General features: G+C 39.3%; 1 protein-coding gene across 1 annotated transcript in view; it reads left to right on the top strand.

Moving 5' to 3' along the window:
- The first annotated feature begins 15,855 nt into the window (after positions 1 to 15,855).
- LOC149791626 (26S proteasome non-ATPase regulatory subunit 3-like) overlaps positions 15,856 to 18,608 on the top strand; it is a 42,676-nt gene continuing 39,923 nt past the window's right edge. The window contains exon 1 of the mRNA XM_089970182.1: positions 15,856 to 16,171. Within this exon, the coding sequence (XP_089826308.1) occupies positions 16,024 to 16,171 (148 nt within the window). The 5' untranslated portion in view covers positions 15,856 to 16,023. The remainder of the gene's footprint in view (positions 16,172 to 18,608) is intronic.

Here is an 18,608-nt window from a genome sequence, read left to right as displayed (position 1 = left end):
TTGGATCGACGCTTCGCAAGTCATCGACTATAAAAAGAAGTGACCATCATGCCCTTTCACACAGCAGACGCAGCTACGTCGACCACTCCTTCTTCACCTAGTTCTTCTGTGCAAGATTTGCAAAAACAACCCTTGTGGGTGTGGTGTGGAGAACGTGTGCCTAAAACGCAAATCGTCTTTTTCTGCCAAATCTTCGTGGTGTATTGTGTCATCGGGGCAGCCATCGCCAATTTGAGTTTGCAACAAGGAGACAAACAATTGTGGACCATTTTATTGAGCAGTTGCATCGGTTACCTGCTTCCCAGTCCCTCCCTGAAATTCTCCTCGAACGGGAACCTTGTGTCCAGTGCCAGTGTCAGTCACCACTCCAACAACAACCACAATCAGAACCCCATTTTAGACGGAGACACGCCTCTGACGTCCAGTAACCCCTCGGACAGCCACAGAACTCTGGAATTATGAGTCACCAAAATCAATTTTACTTAACCTTACCCAGTGACAGTTCTATGGAGGTGTTTCCCAAGAACACGTTGTGCTGTTACACGGCCAAATTACCTCAGGCCATCCCCTTAGATCACGAAGCCCATTGGGAAGTGGCTTTAGTGGAAATCATTCACCCTACACAAATCCAAAACATCACCGAAAAGCAAAACTTTTTTGAGGTTGAAATCCTGAACCAACAGTTACAAGACAACATAAATAGCATCGGGTTTTCAGGCGACATAAGACCAGCCAGCAATTCAGCCTTCAGTATCTACACCTTGAAAATTCCGGCAGGGTTTTATTTTAGTGGCCAACATTTGGTGGACACTATTGCGGACAGGTTCGAGTTAGCCTTTGGCAAAGCCCTGAACAAACAAAGTAAACGTGTCACCCTGGAGTACCATAAAGTGGCTCGTCGCTTACTGATGAAATTTCCGGATGCCCAAACGTTGTCCTTCAAGTTCAATGGTAGTTTGTTTGAAATTTTGGGTGGACATCCAACAATGGTCGCAAACAATTGGAGCCCCAAGATCAACAGTAATATGGATTTTTACAGAGCTTTTGGAAAACCGGTAGAACTGAACCAAGGACTGAATTTGATGTTTGTGTACTCCGATGTGGTGGAGTACAACGTGGTGGGACACACCTCTGTTCCGTTACTGCGTGTCATTCCTTTCAAAGTGGATAGTACCACAACCAGTGACCAGGAAGGTGGAAACACCTATCACGTCCACCAGGAATTTGTCCATCCTCATTATTTGCCGGTCAGCAAGTCGTATTTGGACACGGTCAACATTGCTATAAAAGGAGATTTGGGACAAAATATTCCATTCACCAAAGGAAAAGTCACGGTGAAACTCCATTTTCGAAAACGGTTCTCTCACGATTCGTAAGTCATGTATCCAGTGTACCGAGGGGTTGCTCGACAGCGAGGACACGGTTTAGGAGACATGTTAAAATCAGCCTTTCGTTCGGTGGCCCCGGTGTTGAAACCGATGGTGACACGCGGATTGCACGCCTTGAAAGATGCGGCACTGACGCAAGGCAAAGAATTTCTCCAAAATGTCATCATCGACAAACAAAACCCTAAAGAAGCCTTCATGAGGGCAGGCAAAAATGTCTTGCTGCAAACGGGCAAAGACATTTTGGGCCGACGAGACACACCTATAAATGCCCTGCACGCTACCGAGTCAGGCATTCAGCAAGGACAAGGCAGAAAGAGACGACGAAGAAAACACCCTTTCACCAGACTTCAAGCTAGAAAGGCCAAGAAAAGAAGAACCGTTCGAGACTTAGACGTTTTCGATTATTGAGAAAGAATAAAAAAAAAAAAATGATGCACCGAGAGTCTTGCGCTTGTTCCAAGTCGGAACTGGATCTGTTTGTCATGCCCCCCACCATGATGACCATGCAAGAATCCCAGTGGGTGGAATTTCACCCCGTCTCCTCTTTGACGGATTCCGCTCCCATCGAGTTTGAAATCAAAGGACAACCCGAAGATTACATCGATCTGAATAGCAGTTACTTGTACTTGAAAATCAAAGTTCTAGATAAGACTGGAACTGATATAGGCAATGAGCCAGTAGCTCCCGTCAACAATTTCATGCATTCCTTGTTCAGTGGAGTGGACTTGTACTTGAATAACAAACGGGTCAGTAGCAGCATGGATACTAACCTTATCGTGCCTACCTGGAAAATCTCTTGACGTACGGAATAGATGCCAAGAACACTCATCTCAATGCCTGTGTGGTATGGGAAGCTGACGAACCTACCAAGTTTGAAATATTGGAAACTGATGAAAAGAAAGACAACAATGATGGATTTGTAGAACGAAGAAAGAGAATCACGGGAGTCGACACAAGTTTAGAACTGATGGATCGTTTGCATTTGGACATGTGGTTGCAAGAAAAGTATTTGCTGAACGGGGTGGATGTCCGCCTGAGACTGAATCGTAGCAGTACCGCTTTCCATTTAATGGCTGATAGTGACGGTTACAAAACCAAAATCCATGAAGCCAGACTCTACGTACGCCGTGTGGAAGTGTTACCTAAAGTGGGAAACGACATCAGTCAGACGTTGAGCAGAACGACCGCCAAGTATCCCATACGACGCGTGGAAGTGAAAACCTTCACCATTCCCAAGGGACAGCGATCCATGATCGAAGATCATCTGTTCCAAGGACAGCTACCCAAACGTTTGATCGTTGGTATCGTCGAGAATACAGCCTTCAACGGAGCTGCCGAAAAAAATCCTTTCTACTTTCAACACTTTGGCGTGTCCAAGATCGAAGTCAGTCGCGATGGCAAGACCTTGTGTACCCGACCTTTCGAACCTGACTTTAAAAAGAAGAATTACTTGAGATCGTACTTGTCCCTGTACGAAGCGACCGGACAGTTAGGAACCAATACAAGTCACGGTATTACGTACGAGGATTATGCAGGAGGCTATGCTTTGTGGGCTTTTGATTTCACTCCAGACCAAGGCAGCGACGAGGGACATTTCCACCCTATAAAATCCGGCCAGATTCGTGTGGAAATTCAGTTTAAAGACCGAGACCCTGATGAAACGGTGAACGTCATTCTGTATGCAGAATTTGACAATACGATAGAAATCAACAGTTTGAGAGAAGTCATTCTAGATTACTAGAAACCATGGAAGACTGTTATCCCTCTTTACCTAGTGGAGAAACTTTGGAGATGAAATGTGAGGAGACCCTGGAAAAAGAGGAAGTGATCATGATGAAATCGAGATGGCCAGAACAAGAAGCGCATTTAGTCTCCTGTTTTGCCAAACACTTGGTCGAAAAAATGACGGAATTGATCAAGAAAAATTGCTATGGATGTCAAAACGATCATCCCAGTCAAATTCAACACGATAAATGTCTGATGTTGAGTCAAGAAGAAAAATTGGACGAGTATCTGGACGATGCTTGGAGTCTCATCTCGGACAAAGACGTGTTGCATCAGTGGTATAAAGACTTGCGTGAACATTCTTGTCCACCATTAACCACTCAAGAGATCCATCGTATCGAAGCTCTTCTGAATCAGAGTGAGGAGACGAAACGAAGAAACGGTTACTCGTCAGACATTTTCAAGCAAAAAGTCAGGATCGAATTGACGACTTATTATTACCTGTGAAGAAGAAAAAAAGCACACACACAAAACAATGGATACCTGGGAACTTTATTACCTTTTGAACCACAGTTCGTATACGTCTTCTTGGAATCCTGTCGTCTGTGCTAAAGATGAACTCCCTCATCGCAAACCTAAAGACCATCAAGCTTACGTGATCAACACGGACGACAGTCATCTCCCAGGAACCCACTGGGTAGCCGTCTACTTTCCTCAATAAGGATGTGTGGAATATTTCGATTCGTACGGATTGCCCCCTTTGGAAGACGATATCATTGACTTTATGAGAAGAAATGCTCAGACTACCCGATTCAATAACGTGAAATTACAAGGCACAGATTCCTTGGTGTGTGGACAGTACTGTGTGTATTTTCTGCATCATCGCAGCCTGGGCTATTCCTTAGAACATTTAGTGACTCATTTTGATCCTCGTTCTTCTTCTAGAAACGATGTGAAAGTAGATCGATGGTTTTGTGACCATTATGCTTATCTTTTGTCTCAAGCTAGGAAACGTAGTGTCCATCAATGGCCTAATGATTTCCAACAGTGGAAATCACAATTTCATTCACAACGTTGTCAGCCCTGTTTAAAATAGACTGTCAATTGAAAAAATTGTTTGATGTTATCATGTTGGATTATTGTTAAAAATGTTAGAGTTGTTGTTTAGTGTTAAGTGATTTTTGAATAAAAAATGTTGTGTTTTGAAAAAAATGTCTTTGTCTTTTGTTTAGCAATAAGAATGTTGGATTGATGCTCTTTCATTTCTTACTATCCCTCTCATGACACTCACTGAACGTTGCGACTCGAAAACCGTGTGGGGATGTTTTCCTTCACGTCTGCGCTTTGACTTTAAGAACCGGGGTTGTTTCCAATCTAACCATCCATTGTCGACTCATCCTCCTACGAAGATGTGCTCCAAACTAGCTAAGCTCAACGAAGCCTACGTGAATTTGCATAGGGTCAGACACAGTCTGATACCGAAGCCAGAAGAAATAGAGAATGTGAGAATGTTAAAAATCACTGAAGACTTGATAGAAGAACTCTTCAGAGAAGAAATGAACAGGGAAAAAGAAGAATGGACAGAGAAGTACAGACTTCAGAGACAGCAGCAACAGCAGCAACAACAGCAACAACAACAACAACAACAGCAGCAGCAACCTGAACCTGACAGAGGGCTTTGTCGATTGCCGTATCGACACCAAAGAGTTCTTCTTCTCTTTCCGAAGAAGCAGACCTATCGTCAGAAAGTCAATCCTCAGAGGACATCGCATTCTTAGAAACTAAAAAGAATGCCATAGCAAACAAAAAAAAACAGCCCTTTTCAGGGCTACCCAATACTCTAGAAAAGAAATAACGATCCATTTGCCAATGTGTATAGGTAGAGTAGTGTGAATATAAACACTAACTCATTTTTAAAAAAATGTGAGGGTATGTGTTTGTGTGTTTGTGTTTGTAAGTGATCAAGTACGTTGGTATGGATAGTAGATTAAAATGATGTCTTTTTTGGTGTTTGAGGTGTATATTAGGGGTTAGATTGGATTGCTTTGCGTATGTGAATAGTCTATTGAAGCGGTTAATAAAAAAATTTTTAGAATAGGAATGGGTAGCATAAAAAGTGAGTGAGTGTTTCTTTTAGGTCGGTGCGTTGTTTTTTGGTCATGATCTAGGTAAGATCAATTTTATGTTTTTAGGGGATGTTTTCCTTCACGTCCGCGCTTTCACTATAAATTGAAACTCGTTCGGCAGTCTAGCTACCCTTGTTGATTGATCAACACCAAGAAATGAACACGAGACTGGAGAACTGTTGGAACTTCATGTGCATCTGGAATATGCCAGGCGCCTGTTGAACGAACTGGCCGCGGAGGCCATTGTGGAAGAGGGAAGGATAAGAGAGGAGGAGGAAAGAAGAAACAAAGAAGAGGAGGAGAGAAAATACAAAGAAGAGGAGGAGGAGAGAAGAAACAAAGAAGAGGAGGAGGAAAAGGAAAGAAGAAGAAGAAGAAATTTCAGAATCCCAGAAACCGAAAATTGGGATTCTGAAGCCACATATCCTGCCTCTGCTCTCTCTCCCAAAAAGGTAAAAAGTAACTGGGGGATAAGATGTGTATGTGGCGCCAGGCCTGGAAGGTGCCACCATTAACCAGGTGTCCATGAAGTTCCAAAAAAACAGCACTTTTCAGGGCTACACAATACTCTAGAAAAGAAATAACGATCCATTTGCCAATGTGTGTAGGTAGAGTAGTGTGAATATAAACACTAACTCTTTATTGATAGTGTGAGTGTATGTGTTTGTGTTTGTAAAGGCTCGCGTAAGTTTGTGTGAATAGTAGATTATGGGTTACTTTATTGTTTCTTAGCGTATGTGGAGAGTATAGTTATGGTTTTATTATATGAAATGAGAAAGTAGGGGATGTTTTCCTTCACGTCCGCGCGTTGTTGGGTCATGATCTAGGTAAGATCAATTTTATGTTTTAGGGGGATGTTTTCCTTCACGTACGCGCTTTCACTATAAGAACCCACAGTATTCGTCGTTCAAACCATTCTACAAAGAAGATGGCTTCTAACCAAATTGACAAAATGCAAACATTGCAAGACGTTTTGGACAATTTAGGAATGATGGAGCAGATGTTAATAAGACTCGTTGAAGACCACTATTCCTATAGTCCCCATCGTGTAAAGATGGAAATTAATAACTTAAGAAAGGTAAAGGATATGATAAGTGGTGTCATGAAAGAGATAAAGGAGGAGAAGGAGGATGAAGAGGAAAGGATAAGAATACGCAAATGGAACGAAAAAATTGAAAAAGAAGAAGAAAATAAGAAGAGGAAGAAAGAAGAGGAGGAAGAGAAGAAGAAGAAAGAAGAGGAGGAAGAGAAGAAAGAAGAGGAGAAAAAAAAGAAGAGAAAGAGTGTAGGAGAGAAAATAAGAAGTTGGTTGAGAAAAAGAAGAAATTAGAAGCAGAAGAAGAAGAAGAAAAACCAAAGGCCCTTTTCAGGGCCAGCCATATTTCTCGAAAAGAGAATGACTTTTCAATTGCCTACCCCTTTTTTATTTTTTATTTTTTTAAAAAAATATAAAAAAAATCCCATGTTGAATTTCCCTTGACGCTATAAAGTCCCACCCTGTTTAAATTCCTTTGACGCTATACAGTCCCCTATTCCCATGTTCAAATCCCCTTGACGCTCAACAGTCCCACGATTTTTCTCCATGTTAATTTCCCTTGTCGATATATGTTCCCACGATAGTAGTTAAGTGGGCCACTTTACCGTCAATGGGAATTAGCATTACAAGACCCCTTGGGCAACTCTAGCGTCAAGGGAAATTTAACATGGAGAAAAATCGTGGGCAACTCTAGGGACAATGGGAATTTAACATAGAGTTTGGGCTTGTCTAGGGACAAGGGAAATTGAACATGGGGGGAATAGAGTTTGGGCTTGTCTAGGGACAAGGGGAATTTAACATGGGAATAAATCGTGGGACTGTCTAGCGTCAAGGGGAATTGAATATGGAGAAAAATCGTGGGACTGTCTAGCGTCAAGGGAAATTGAACATGGTGGGATTGTCTAGGGACAATGATGGTAGAGGGTCAAACACAACAGAGACAGAGACATACATACACTAGTACAAGCGTGAGATTTATATATAAAGCATTACCAAGACCTGAAATCTTGCTGGGGTGTTCAAAAATTTGCATAATTGTAATGATGCTATAAATAGCTATAATCAAGGAAATGCTCAACGACAAAATGGATGTGACTAAAAGTAACGCTAAAATGACGAAATTGTCCAGAATTTAAAGGAAAATAAACATATCCCCGAAAATTAAGTTACAATGGTTTAGACTAAAATGGATAAAATTAGTAACTACTTACAATATCAACTTCTGTGACGATCGTGAATAAATACCTATGTATCTATAATCAGCTGAAATTCCTATGAAATCCCACTATCTATTTATAGCTCCAACTTGTGGGTTTTTCCTTTGGAAAATCCCACTATCTTTTTATAGCCTCAGCTTGAGTGACGTTCCTGTTTATGAATTCTAGTATATATGTATAGCTACAAAATGTGGAAATCCCCAAGTCGATATTTATAGTCTCAAAATTTCCAGCGTCAGTGACGTCACTGTACTGAACACTAGGGGATAAATGTCAACAGTGTTGCAAGTGGCTGACCTGAATACACGCTACTGCAGGTAGGTAGGTAGAGTGTATCTGATAGGGATAAAGTGGGTTTTTATAGGGACAAATAGAGACCAATACACACACACACACACACACGCACACACACACACACAACGTACGCGCGCAGACATACGCACACACACACACACACACACACACACACACAGAGGGAAGAGGAAAAAACAAACCCCAAATATACTATCAATACAGAAGGGAGATAACACAAACCCCAAATAAACTATCAACACAAACGTACGCGAACGCATACAAACCCCAAATATGCAATCCACACTCGGGAGGAAGAAGAAAAAACAACCAAATATACGATCTACACAACGTACGCGAACACACACACACACACACACACACACACACACAGAGGGAAGAGGAAAAAACAAACCCCAAATATACTATCAACACAGAAGGGAGATAATACAAGCCCCAAATAAACTATCCACACAAACGTACGCGAACGCATACAAACCACAAATATACTATCAACACAGAAGGGAGATAATACAAACCCCAAATAAACTATCCACACAAACGTACGCGAACGCATACATACCACAAATATACTATCAACACAGAAGGGAGATAATACAAACCCCAAATAAACTATCCACACAAACGTACGCGAACGCATACAAACCCCAAATATGCTATCCACACTCGGGAGGAAGAAGAAAAAAACAACCAAATATACGATCTACACAACGAACGCGAACAAACACACACACACACACATACATACACACACACAGAGGGAAGAGTCAAAAACAAACCCCAAATATACTATCAACACAGAAGGGAGATAATACAAACCCCAAATAAACTATCAACACAAACGTACGCGAACGCATACAAACCCCAAATATACTATTCACACAACGTCGCTAACGCATACAAACCCCCAAATATGCTATCCACACTCGGGAGGAAGAAGAAAAAACAACCAAATATACGATCTACACAACGTACGGGAACACACACACACACACACACACACACACACACACACACACACACACTCACACACAGAGGGAAGAGGAAAAAACAAACCCCAAATATACTATCAGCACAGAAGGGAGATAATACAAACCCCAAATAAACTATCCACACAAACGTACGCGAACGCATACAAACCCCAAATATGCTATCCACACTCGGGAGGAAGAAGAAAAAAACAACCAAATATACGATCTACACAACGTACGCGAACAAACACACACACACACATACACACACACAGAGGGAAGAGGCAAAAACAAACCCCAAATATACTATCAACACAGAAGGGAGATAATACAAACCCCAAATAAACTATCCACACAAACGTACGCGAACGCATACAAACCCCAAATATACTATTCACACAACGTCGCTAACGCATACAAACCCCAAATATGCTATCCACACTCGGGAGGAAGAAGAAAAAAAACAACCAAATATACGATCTACACAACGTACGCGAACAAACACACACACACACATACACACACACAGAGGGAAGAGGCAAACCAAACCCCAAATATACTATCAACACAGAAGGGAGATAATACAAACCCCAAATAAACTATCCACACAAACGTACGCGAACGCATACAAACCCCAAATATATGGGTTTTGTAGTGTTGGGAGTGGGGGTGGGGTGTAGGTGTTTGGCAGAGTTGGTCGTTGCAGGTGAGGGCTTAGGTACTTTCAAAAGACTTGTTGCCACTTTCGCATGTGAATTATGCTTTCGTATGACTTTTAGCAAATATTTGACCAGCAGGTCGATCTGTGCTGACTCTTCCATCTTCTTGATCGTTTGAGAGCGGAATGAATACTCTGACGCTAAGACACTCTCCTTATATACAGAGACCTGCTGCGTATGAAACCTAGTCAAATGTAATTTTGCAATAAGATGAAACGATTTCATTGAGGAAGTAAAAAGCAATGATGTACCGTATCGCCTCACACAAAACCTGAAGTATTAGTTCAAATCCGTGTCAGCGATTTCGAAGACGACATAACTGAGCTTTAATCAATGCTCTCCAATTATGCCACAAAACCACGAGTCCTGATTCACGCCAAAAGAAATTTCGTTCGATCCATAAAAAATAGTATCATATCTGAGAAACGCAAAAAGGAACTTCCAGAAAACTGAGAAGGACGGCTTACACCTACAACGTAAATGTATGAGTTCAAGTAGTGCGTAAAACTTAGTCAAATTAAATTTTTATAGTCAAGACGAAACGATCTCTTTTCGAACAAGAAAGCAGACACCAAGCGACAATGGCGATCAGTGTCACACAACACTTTTCAAAATGTATATTATCAGAGGTTTGTTCTAGCGATCTGCACGGTTAAATTAAATGTTGATGTATTTTGCAATAAGACAGACACAATTTCCATGGGATCGCCCATGGTACGAATGTTCGTGCATTAGTTTAAGTTTTAAAAATATTTTTTTATATAAATCGCCTATAGGATAGACCCAGTAAAGCATGGCCATTCTCGTCACTGTCTGAATAGCTACTCAAGTCAATTCGAAGCGAACGCGGTAAGAAAATAAGTACAGCCAATAAAATGGCTTACAACGGGTGATGCATTGTTTTGTTCTAGGACTGTGTGGCATAATAATCCCTATGTTCTTGCGTTGTTACCATTACAGTGCAGACAGACTGAAATGTGAACTTACAAGCCCTCTTTGTGTGTGTTGTACCATTTCCTCTTACCACATCAAAATACTGAGCGTCACAGTATTAGTTCGCGTTTTCAAACTGACCATTTTTTTTATATCTCACTTAAACATTTCGACATAAACACTCACACTCACATCGGTAGAGTCAGAACAGACGTGTTACAGTATTGAGGGGCATGTTATCTTTTCCTTTTCAAACTAATACATTTGGGGCTTGTATGAAGTAAAGAACCGAAAGTACAGTGAAACTCAAGGATGATGACCCAATCTGTCTGTCTATTGATGCGTGTATTTACTTAAGAAGAAATATGACCTCTAAAACACAAAGAGATACGGTAAGCATGATTAGATCAAACACAACGATGTTTTCCTTCACGCCCGTGTAATTTAGAGTTTCAATCGTCTTTGAAGACAAACTTGGTCTCCTTTTGTAGGGCTTGAAATAATAAAAGAAACTGAAAAATCTTAAGCACTTTGCTATAGATAATTTCATCAACAGACTAAACAACATAAATACCGTTACAACAATAGAAAGCCTTAAATCTTCTCTCAAAAAGAAATGCATGAAAAAAATTAAAGATTAACGATAACTAACCAATGAAACCGAATTTAACAAAGGCAATGACATGTGAAGAAATGCCTCTCACTTTGGAAAGGTAGGCGAATGTACTCTGTCATGCACCATCAACTTGAAAAAAATTATAAACAGAGAGAAACCTGAATTCAAAATTCAGTTGTTTCTTTTTCTTCAAAATTGTTTCGTTTCTTTTTTCTTTTTTTTTGGAACAAATCTAAACACTAATATAGAGTGGAAAAGGGAAAATGCACATACAAGCTTTGATATTTCTGAAAAAATGAGGGGATATTCCTAACGTTCATAACCACCTATATATGCTTGGACTTGTCTGTGACTTATCCACAAAACAAGATGTACATATTTCTGGTCAAGCTGCAAGTGTGTGAGTGTTTTTGAAAATGGTAAAAATGGGATATACAATTTTCTCGTGACACTTATAAAGTGAAGAGTCTGTGCAAGTGTCAAAAGCCAAAGTCATATAAGTTTTGTATTTTGTACGGCTTGTAAAGATTTCCACTTTAGAAAATGTGAAGTATCACAAGTTATTATCACGTCAGAGTATTCATTCCGCTCTCAAACGATCAATAAATGAGATGGAAGAGTCAGCACAGATCGACCTGCTGGTCAAATATTTGCTAAAAGTCATACGAAAGCATAATTCACATGCGAAAGTGGCAACAAAACTTACTCTTTTGATCGTTGATTTGATGAGAGTCATACGAAAGTGTGTAAGTGCTAATGAAGTTTGCTATATCTGCAAAGGTAAATGGGTATTTGTCTCCAGAATACCTGCTTCGTCTAAGAAAGAGAGACAAAAGTCAAGATACCTAATATCGTTGTCAGGAGAAAGGACACTGGAATTCAGAGTGCCCTACGAGAAAAGAGAAGAAACAATAACAAGACGAAACAGAGAAGAGGGATTCAGAAGAAGAAGAAATTGAAGATGATGAAGAACTTGTGCCAGTAAAGACATGGAAATGGAAAAATTGACAATGTGAGCCGATGCGTTGGCCCTGATGTGAAATTTCATACTACCTTCTAAAAGAGAATAGACCAGAAAGAAAACGTAAGTGCCTCTTGGTCTTGACATTGTATAATAAGGATGGCGTGTTTTGTTTTTACTCACACTTTATGAAATTGTGCTCTTTCACCTCTCTCTCTATCCGTCTGGATCATGTTTTAGTTAGAATTGAAATGGAAGGATGTTTTCCTTCATGCACGCTCTTTAGGCATGCAAGTCGGTAAACAATAGTCAGTCTATTCATCCATCATTTTGTGTCTTGATGTTTCCTAAATCACACACTGATGCCATAAAATAACGGGTTAAATGGGTTTTGTAGTGTTGGGAGTGGGGGTGGGGTGTAGGTGTTTGGCAGAGTTGGTCATTGCAGGTGAGGGCTTAGGTGCTTTCAAAAACTTTTTCTTCTTCACTCTGTGTTGATAGTATATTTGGGGTTTGTATGCGTTCGCGTACGTTTGTGTGGATAGTTTATTTGGGGTTTGTATTATCTCCCTTCTGTGTTGATAGTATATTTGGGGTTTGTTTTTGCCTCTTCCCTCTGTGTGTGTGTATGTGTGTGTGTGTGTTTGTTCGCGTACGTTGTGTAGATCGTATATTTGGTTGTTTTTTTCTTCTTCCTCCCGAGTGTGGATAGCATATTTGGGGTTTGTATGCGTTAGCGACGTTGTGTGAATAGTATATTTGGGGTTTGTATGCGTTCGCGTACGTTTGTGTGGATAGTTTATTTGGGGTTTGTATTATCTCCCTTCTGTGTTGATAGTATATTTGGGGTTTGTTTTTTACTCTTCCCTCTGTGTGTGTGTGTATGTGTGTGTGTGTGTGTGTTTGTTCGCGTACGTTGTGTAGATCGTATATTTGGTTGTTTTTTTCTTCTTCCTCCCGAGTGTGGATAGCATATTTGGGGTTTGTATGCGTTCGCGTACGTTTGTGTGGATAGTTTATTTGGGGTTTGTATTATCTCCCTTCTGTGTTGATAGTATATTTGGGGTTTGTTTTTTCCTCTTCCCTCTGTGTGTGTGTGTGTGTGTGTGTGTGTGTGTGTGTGTGTTCCCGTACGTTGTGTAGATCGTATATTTGGTTGTTTTTTCTTCTTCCTCCCGAGTGTGGATAGCATATTTGGGGTTTGTATGCGTTAGCGACGTTGTGTGAATAGTATATTTGGGGTTTGTATGCGTTCGCGTACGTTTGTGTTGATAGTTTATTTGGGGTTTGTGTTATCTCCCTTCTGTATTAATAGTATATTTGGGGTTTGTTTTTTCCTCTTCCCTGTGTGTGTGTGTGTGTGTGTGTGTGCGTATGTCTGCGCGCGTACGTTGTGTGTGTGTGTGTGTGTGTGTATTGGTCTCTGTTTGTCCCTATAAAAACTCACTTTATCCCTATCAGATACACTCTACCTACCTACCTGCAGTAGCGTGTATTCAGGTCAGCCACTTGCAACACTGTTGACATTTATCCCCTAGTGTTCAGTACAGTGACGTCACTGACGCTGGAAATTTTGAGACTATAAATATCGACTTGGGGATTTCCACATTTTGTAGCTATACATATATACTAGAATTCATAAACAGGAACGTCACTCAAGCTGAGGCTATAAAAAGATAGTGGGATTTTCCAAAGGAAAAACCCACAAGTTGGAGCTATAAATAGATAGTGGGATTTCATAGGAATTTCAGCTGATTATAGATACATAGGTATTTATTCACGATCGTCACAGAAGTTGATATTGTAAGTAGTTACTAATTTTATCCATTTTAGTCTAAACCATTGTAACTTAATTTTCGGGGATATGTTTATTTTCCTTTAAATTCTGGACAATTTCGTCATTTTAGCGTTACTTTTAGTCACATCCATTTTGTCGTTGAGCATTTCCTTGATTATAGCTATTTATAGCATCATTACAATTATGCAAATTTTTGAACACCCCAGCAAGATTTCAGGTCTTGGTAATGCTTTATATATAAATCTCACGCTTGTACTAGTGTATGTATGTCTCTGTCTCTGTTGTGTTTGACCCTCTACCATCATTGTCCCTAGACAATCCCACCATGTTCAATTTCCCTTGACGCTAGACAGTCCCACGATTTTTCTCCATATTCAATTCCCCTTAACGCTAGACAGTCCCACGATTTATTCCCATGTTAAATTCCCCTTGTCCCTAGACAAGCCCAAACTCTATTCCCCCCATGTTCAATTTCCCTTGTCCCTAGACAAGCCCAAACTCTATGTTAAATTCCCATTGTCCCTAGAGTTGCCTACGATTTTTCTCCATGTTAAATTTCCCTTGACGCTAGAGTTGCCCAAGGGGTCTTGTAATGCTAATTCCCATTGACGGTAAAGTGGCCCACTTAACTACTCACGATTTTTCTCCATGTTAAATTTCCATTGTCGCTATATGTTCCCAGGGGGGTCTGTAATGCTAATTCCCATTGTCGCTATAGTATCCCCCTTCACTACTATGATTTTTCCTCAAAAAGATAACATGTTGTAGAAAGAGAGGGTCAGCTATGATTAATGCGTTTCCAACTACACCACTAGCATAGGCAGGGGCGGATTAAGGCTCACTGGTGCCCTAAGCACTGACAAATCTTGGTGCCCACCTCCTTTCGACGTACACCTGGGAAGATAACCCTAGGGTGCACCATGATCAAGAAACAGAACATTATGATCAATTTGCACTAGTTTTATCAAATTTTTTTTTACAAATCTTCATTCGTTTTTTTTTCTTTTCACCCTTTTCTCACCTTTGTGGTGTCCCCTTTTGCCCTGGTGCACTAAGCACGTGCTTAGTCTGCTTAATGGTTAATACGCCCCTGAGCATAGGGCTTGGAAGCAGATCGTCTCTGAACCTGAACAATGCGTTCGACAATTTTGTTTGAAAAATTAACTCTGTGGAATGAGATTAGCCAAACATTGTGCGACGAAAACGCAATCTGCATGTGAAATACATACAAGTCATGGGACAATGTATATTCGTTACTGTTTGATAGTGTTGAAATTCGGAAGTGCTAGCCTGATTTCTGAAAGGTTTCAAAATGTTTTTCTTATATAATAATTCAAAGAATAGCTTCGTTTTCTTTACTGTCATCAATGAGAAAGGTTTCTTGTTGTGGTAATATATTAAAATATATATTTTTCATGCGTGATCTTTACTGTAAACAATGAAAAATATTTTGGTGCATATTTGTACAAAATATAATTTGTAAAGTGTGATAGCTTATATACATTTTTCTGATTTTGGCAAGAAATTTACGAAAAATGGTTAAAACTGGCGTATTGGAACAACCAGTTGATTTTTACTTGAAACTATTTTATGTAAATTTGCAAGCAGAAACTTAACCTGGAAGATTCTCAATGTAAGCGAAAACGAGAATAAAAATGACGTGTTTCCAATTGTTTTTATTATTATATCAATATTTAACAGGTCTAAATCAGCATAACATTTGGTGCAAATCAGCCCTTAGTTTGGTCCGAATAACCTGACATTCGTTGAAGCATTCTGTACTCGAGTTTGGCAGTCCTTTAACGATGCCGCGACCTTGTTTTATGCGTGAAAGCCATTTGCATGCTCGAAGCTTGCTCCTAAGTGTTACTATATTTTACTTCGGGCTTAGAATAATTTTTGTAAACAATTTTTTAATGATAGTTTTGTTCATCTATTAAATGATTGGATCAGTCATTAAAAATAATAGAAATTGCTATTTTATTTTCTAAGTATTAGACTCCTTTGTTTGAATGAGACTGAATTATTTTACATTCAGTGCAGAATAGTTGCAACCGGTATCCGCCATTGTCGTACACATTTTGCAATTCATGCTTTGACCGATTTTTAATTTTCGTATATTTGAACTATGTTTGGATGGTATTGAGACTGCCATACATTCAGTAATTAACTGAAAATTTGAACATCAGTTGCTTTGGTTTAGTCACTGAAAAAAAAAAAAATGGTGAAACGCGTTAGTACAGACGTTGAAATGAAGGACGTGTCGAGTCCATCAAAAAGTGGGAAGAGCGAGAAGTCTGAGAAAACTGAGAAAATGAATGGCGTAGAAGTAGTTGAGATCAAGGATGTGGATTTACTGACATTAGAAGGTATACATGTGAACACAGGCACAGTTATTTGAACTGAGTTTAATCTTTGCATAGTTATGTCCGATTTAAATATTGGTATGTATTCGTAACATTGACAGTCTACAATGTAAGAAGTTGACCCTGATTTTATGGTGTGGGCTAGGTGCTACGTCTTACTGCTGGAATAAACCGTTGCCTGTTTTGGGGTTAATCGGCCCAGGAGCTGGAGGCCAGATTTTTAAGAATATCTAGTACACTTGTAAGACAATACTGATAATGTTGCAATGGATAACCATTGATTTGTTAAATTTGTAGCTATTTTAAAAATCTTTTCCACCTTTAAAGTTTCACAAGGTAGATTGCCAAAAGTGAAGTAATTTGGTTGCTATGACTTTCTGTTTGAATTTCACATGTCTTCAGCGTTTTCATCTGTGATGTTTTTCAAAACCACTTAAGATTATTGTTCCCAAATTCTAATTCAGTGCTAAATCCTCCCTCAGACATTTGTTACATGTGTATTTTTGAAAAAAGTATTATTACTTATCACCAGTCCTTTTAAGTTATTTAAGTACAAAATTATTTTGAAGCACAATCCCAAGATTTTACAGACTGAAATGCCCCCTTCCCCTCATAAATAGTACTTTATTATATTGAGTTAGGCTTTAGCACTCTTACACTGCAAACATTATTTGCTGACTCTTTTGTTTCAGAAAAGTTTAATTTCAGTATTGTCCTTAAGAAAAGAGCCAGTTTCATTATTATCCATAAAAGAGCTTATTTTCAATATTATCCGCATTTCATAAGAATGAAAAGCACATTTATTATAGTATAAGTCACATGGGTCATGTAGGCATTCAGCACTGATTATTTCAGTAATGGGTGTCATTTTTTAGAATTTGATTATACACACCGTTAAGTGGCAAGTATTCACTTCATTTGGATTCATATACATCCATATTCCTTTGGAAGGTCATTATTTAGATGCCCCAAGAGGTGCATACAGCAAAATCAGTGTTAAAATGCATATACATTTTTGGACACCAGGGATTTACGGGTTCATGACACATGCAAAAAAATAATGTTTTCCCCAATTCTCAATTATTTTAAATTTTCCTGTTAAGTGCTAGTCATGATATCTGCATTTGCCTAAACGGTCCAGTAATACTAGTTGCAATATTAGTAGAACTATAGACGATTCATACAGTTGGCCCGGTGGCACACATTTTAGCATATTTTAATCTATATATATATATATAACAGTAGTTTTACAAAAGCTTTTGAAAGAAACCAGGGCCTAACTGGAATTTTTCTTTGCGTATGTGCCATCAACAGCGATTTGAATTACCATTTGGCGTTGCATCTTGAAAATGTCTATACCACCAAGGAAAAAGAAATGTATCACACAAAAAGTGAAGTTTAGTTTGGAATATACCAAAACTTGGCCGTGCACTGAGCCATCAAATACCGATATGCATCCTGCTTTTTGCACAAGTACATTGGTAGCAAAAAGCACATAGAGGCTGGGAAACTACATGAAGACAGCTTTTTCGAGTGTTGGAGTTTTTGAGATTGAAAGATTGACATATATTGTAATTTGTTCGAGTTCACGGTTTTCTGTGCATGTGCCGATGCTTCAAATTGTTCACCGTTCGATGTTTCACCTTTTGGATTAATACCATTTCATAACTAAGCTACACTACAGTTAAAATGTTTTCACCTCCATGGAAAAATATTTGTATTACACAAAAAGTGAAGTATAGATTGGAGTACACCAAAATTTGACCTAGCATTGAGCCATCAAGAATCGATGTACATTATGCTTTTTGCACAGTATTGTAACTCAGATTTTACAATTGGGAATGTGCACAAGTACTGGTATTGTTGCTTACAGTTTACCAATTTATTTGTAGTAATATTATTATATAGTAAATGTATGACAGAAAAATTGTAAGCAACGATACAAGCCCCTGTGGGCATGTAGCAGAACGATGTGAAAAAGCACACTGCTATAGCACCCCCAGCAGATTTCAGTTTTGGAGTACTTTTAGCCACCTACTCCAGTCCTGCGTGCAACCAGTGCTGAAGCATTGTTTGTGAGCTTTCTTGCTGAATATATCCTGTCTTTCTCAGTTGGATATCAGCAACAGTGACAGTGAAAGATTATTTCCTCTTGTGATGAAAAAATAAGACAAACTTTAGTGCATCCTTAGGTGCTGAAAAATTGCAACAGTTTTAGTTACCAACATTAACCAACAGGCAAAGAAGCCTGAACTGTTTTGAGAACAAATTTACCATAGCCTGATTTAGGAAGTTCTTTGCCACAACATCATATCATGACAAATAGTGTGAAGTTTGTGTATATCAGTAAATTTGGCTGCAAATAAAGTTGTACATGTAATCAGTGTAAATAATGTTTTTTTTTTATTTTGGGATTTTCGTATAATGCAATACTGACCAT

Source organism: Sinohyriopsis cumingii, chromosome 9 (assembly GCF_028554795.1).
Source record: "Sinohyriopsis cumingii isolate HCF-2022 chromosome 9, ASM2855479v2, whole genome shotgun sequence".
NCBI classification, from domain to species: Eukaryota; Metazoa; Mollusca; class Bivalvia; order Unionida; family Unionidae; genus Sinohyriopsis; species Sinohyriopsis cumingii.
This window is presented reverse-complemented; position numbering and strand designations above follow the sequence as displayed.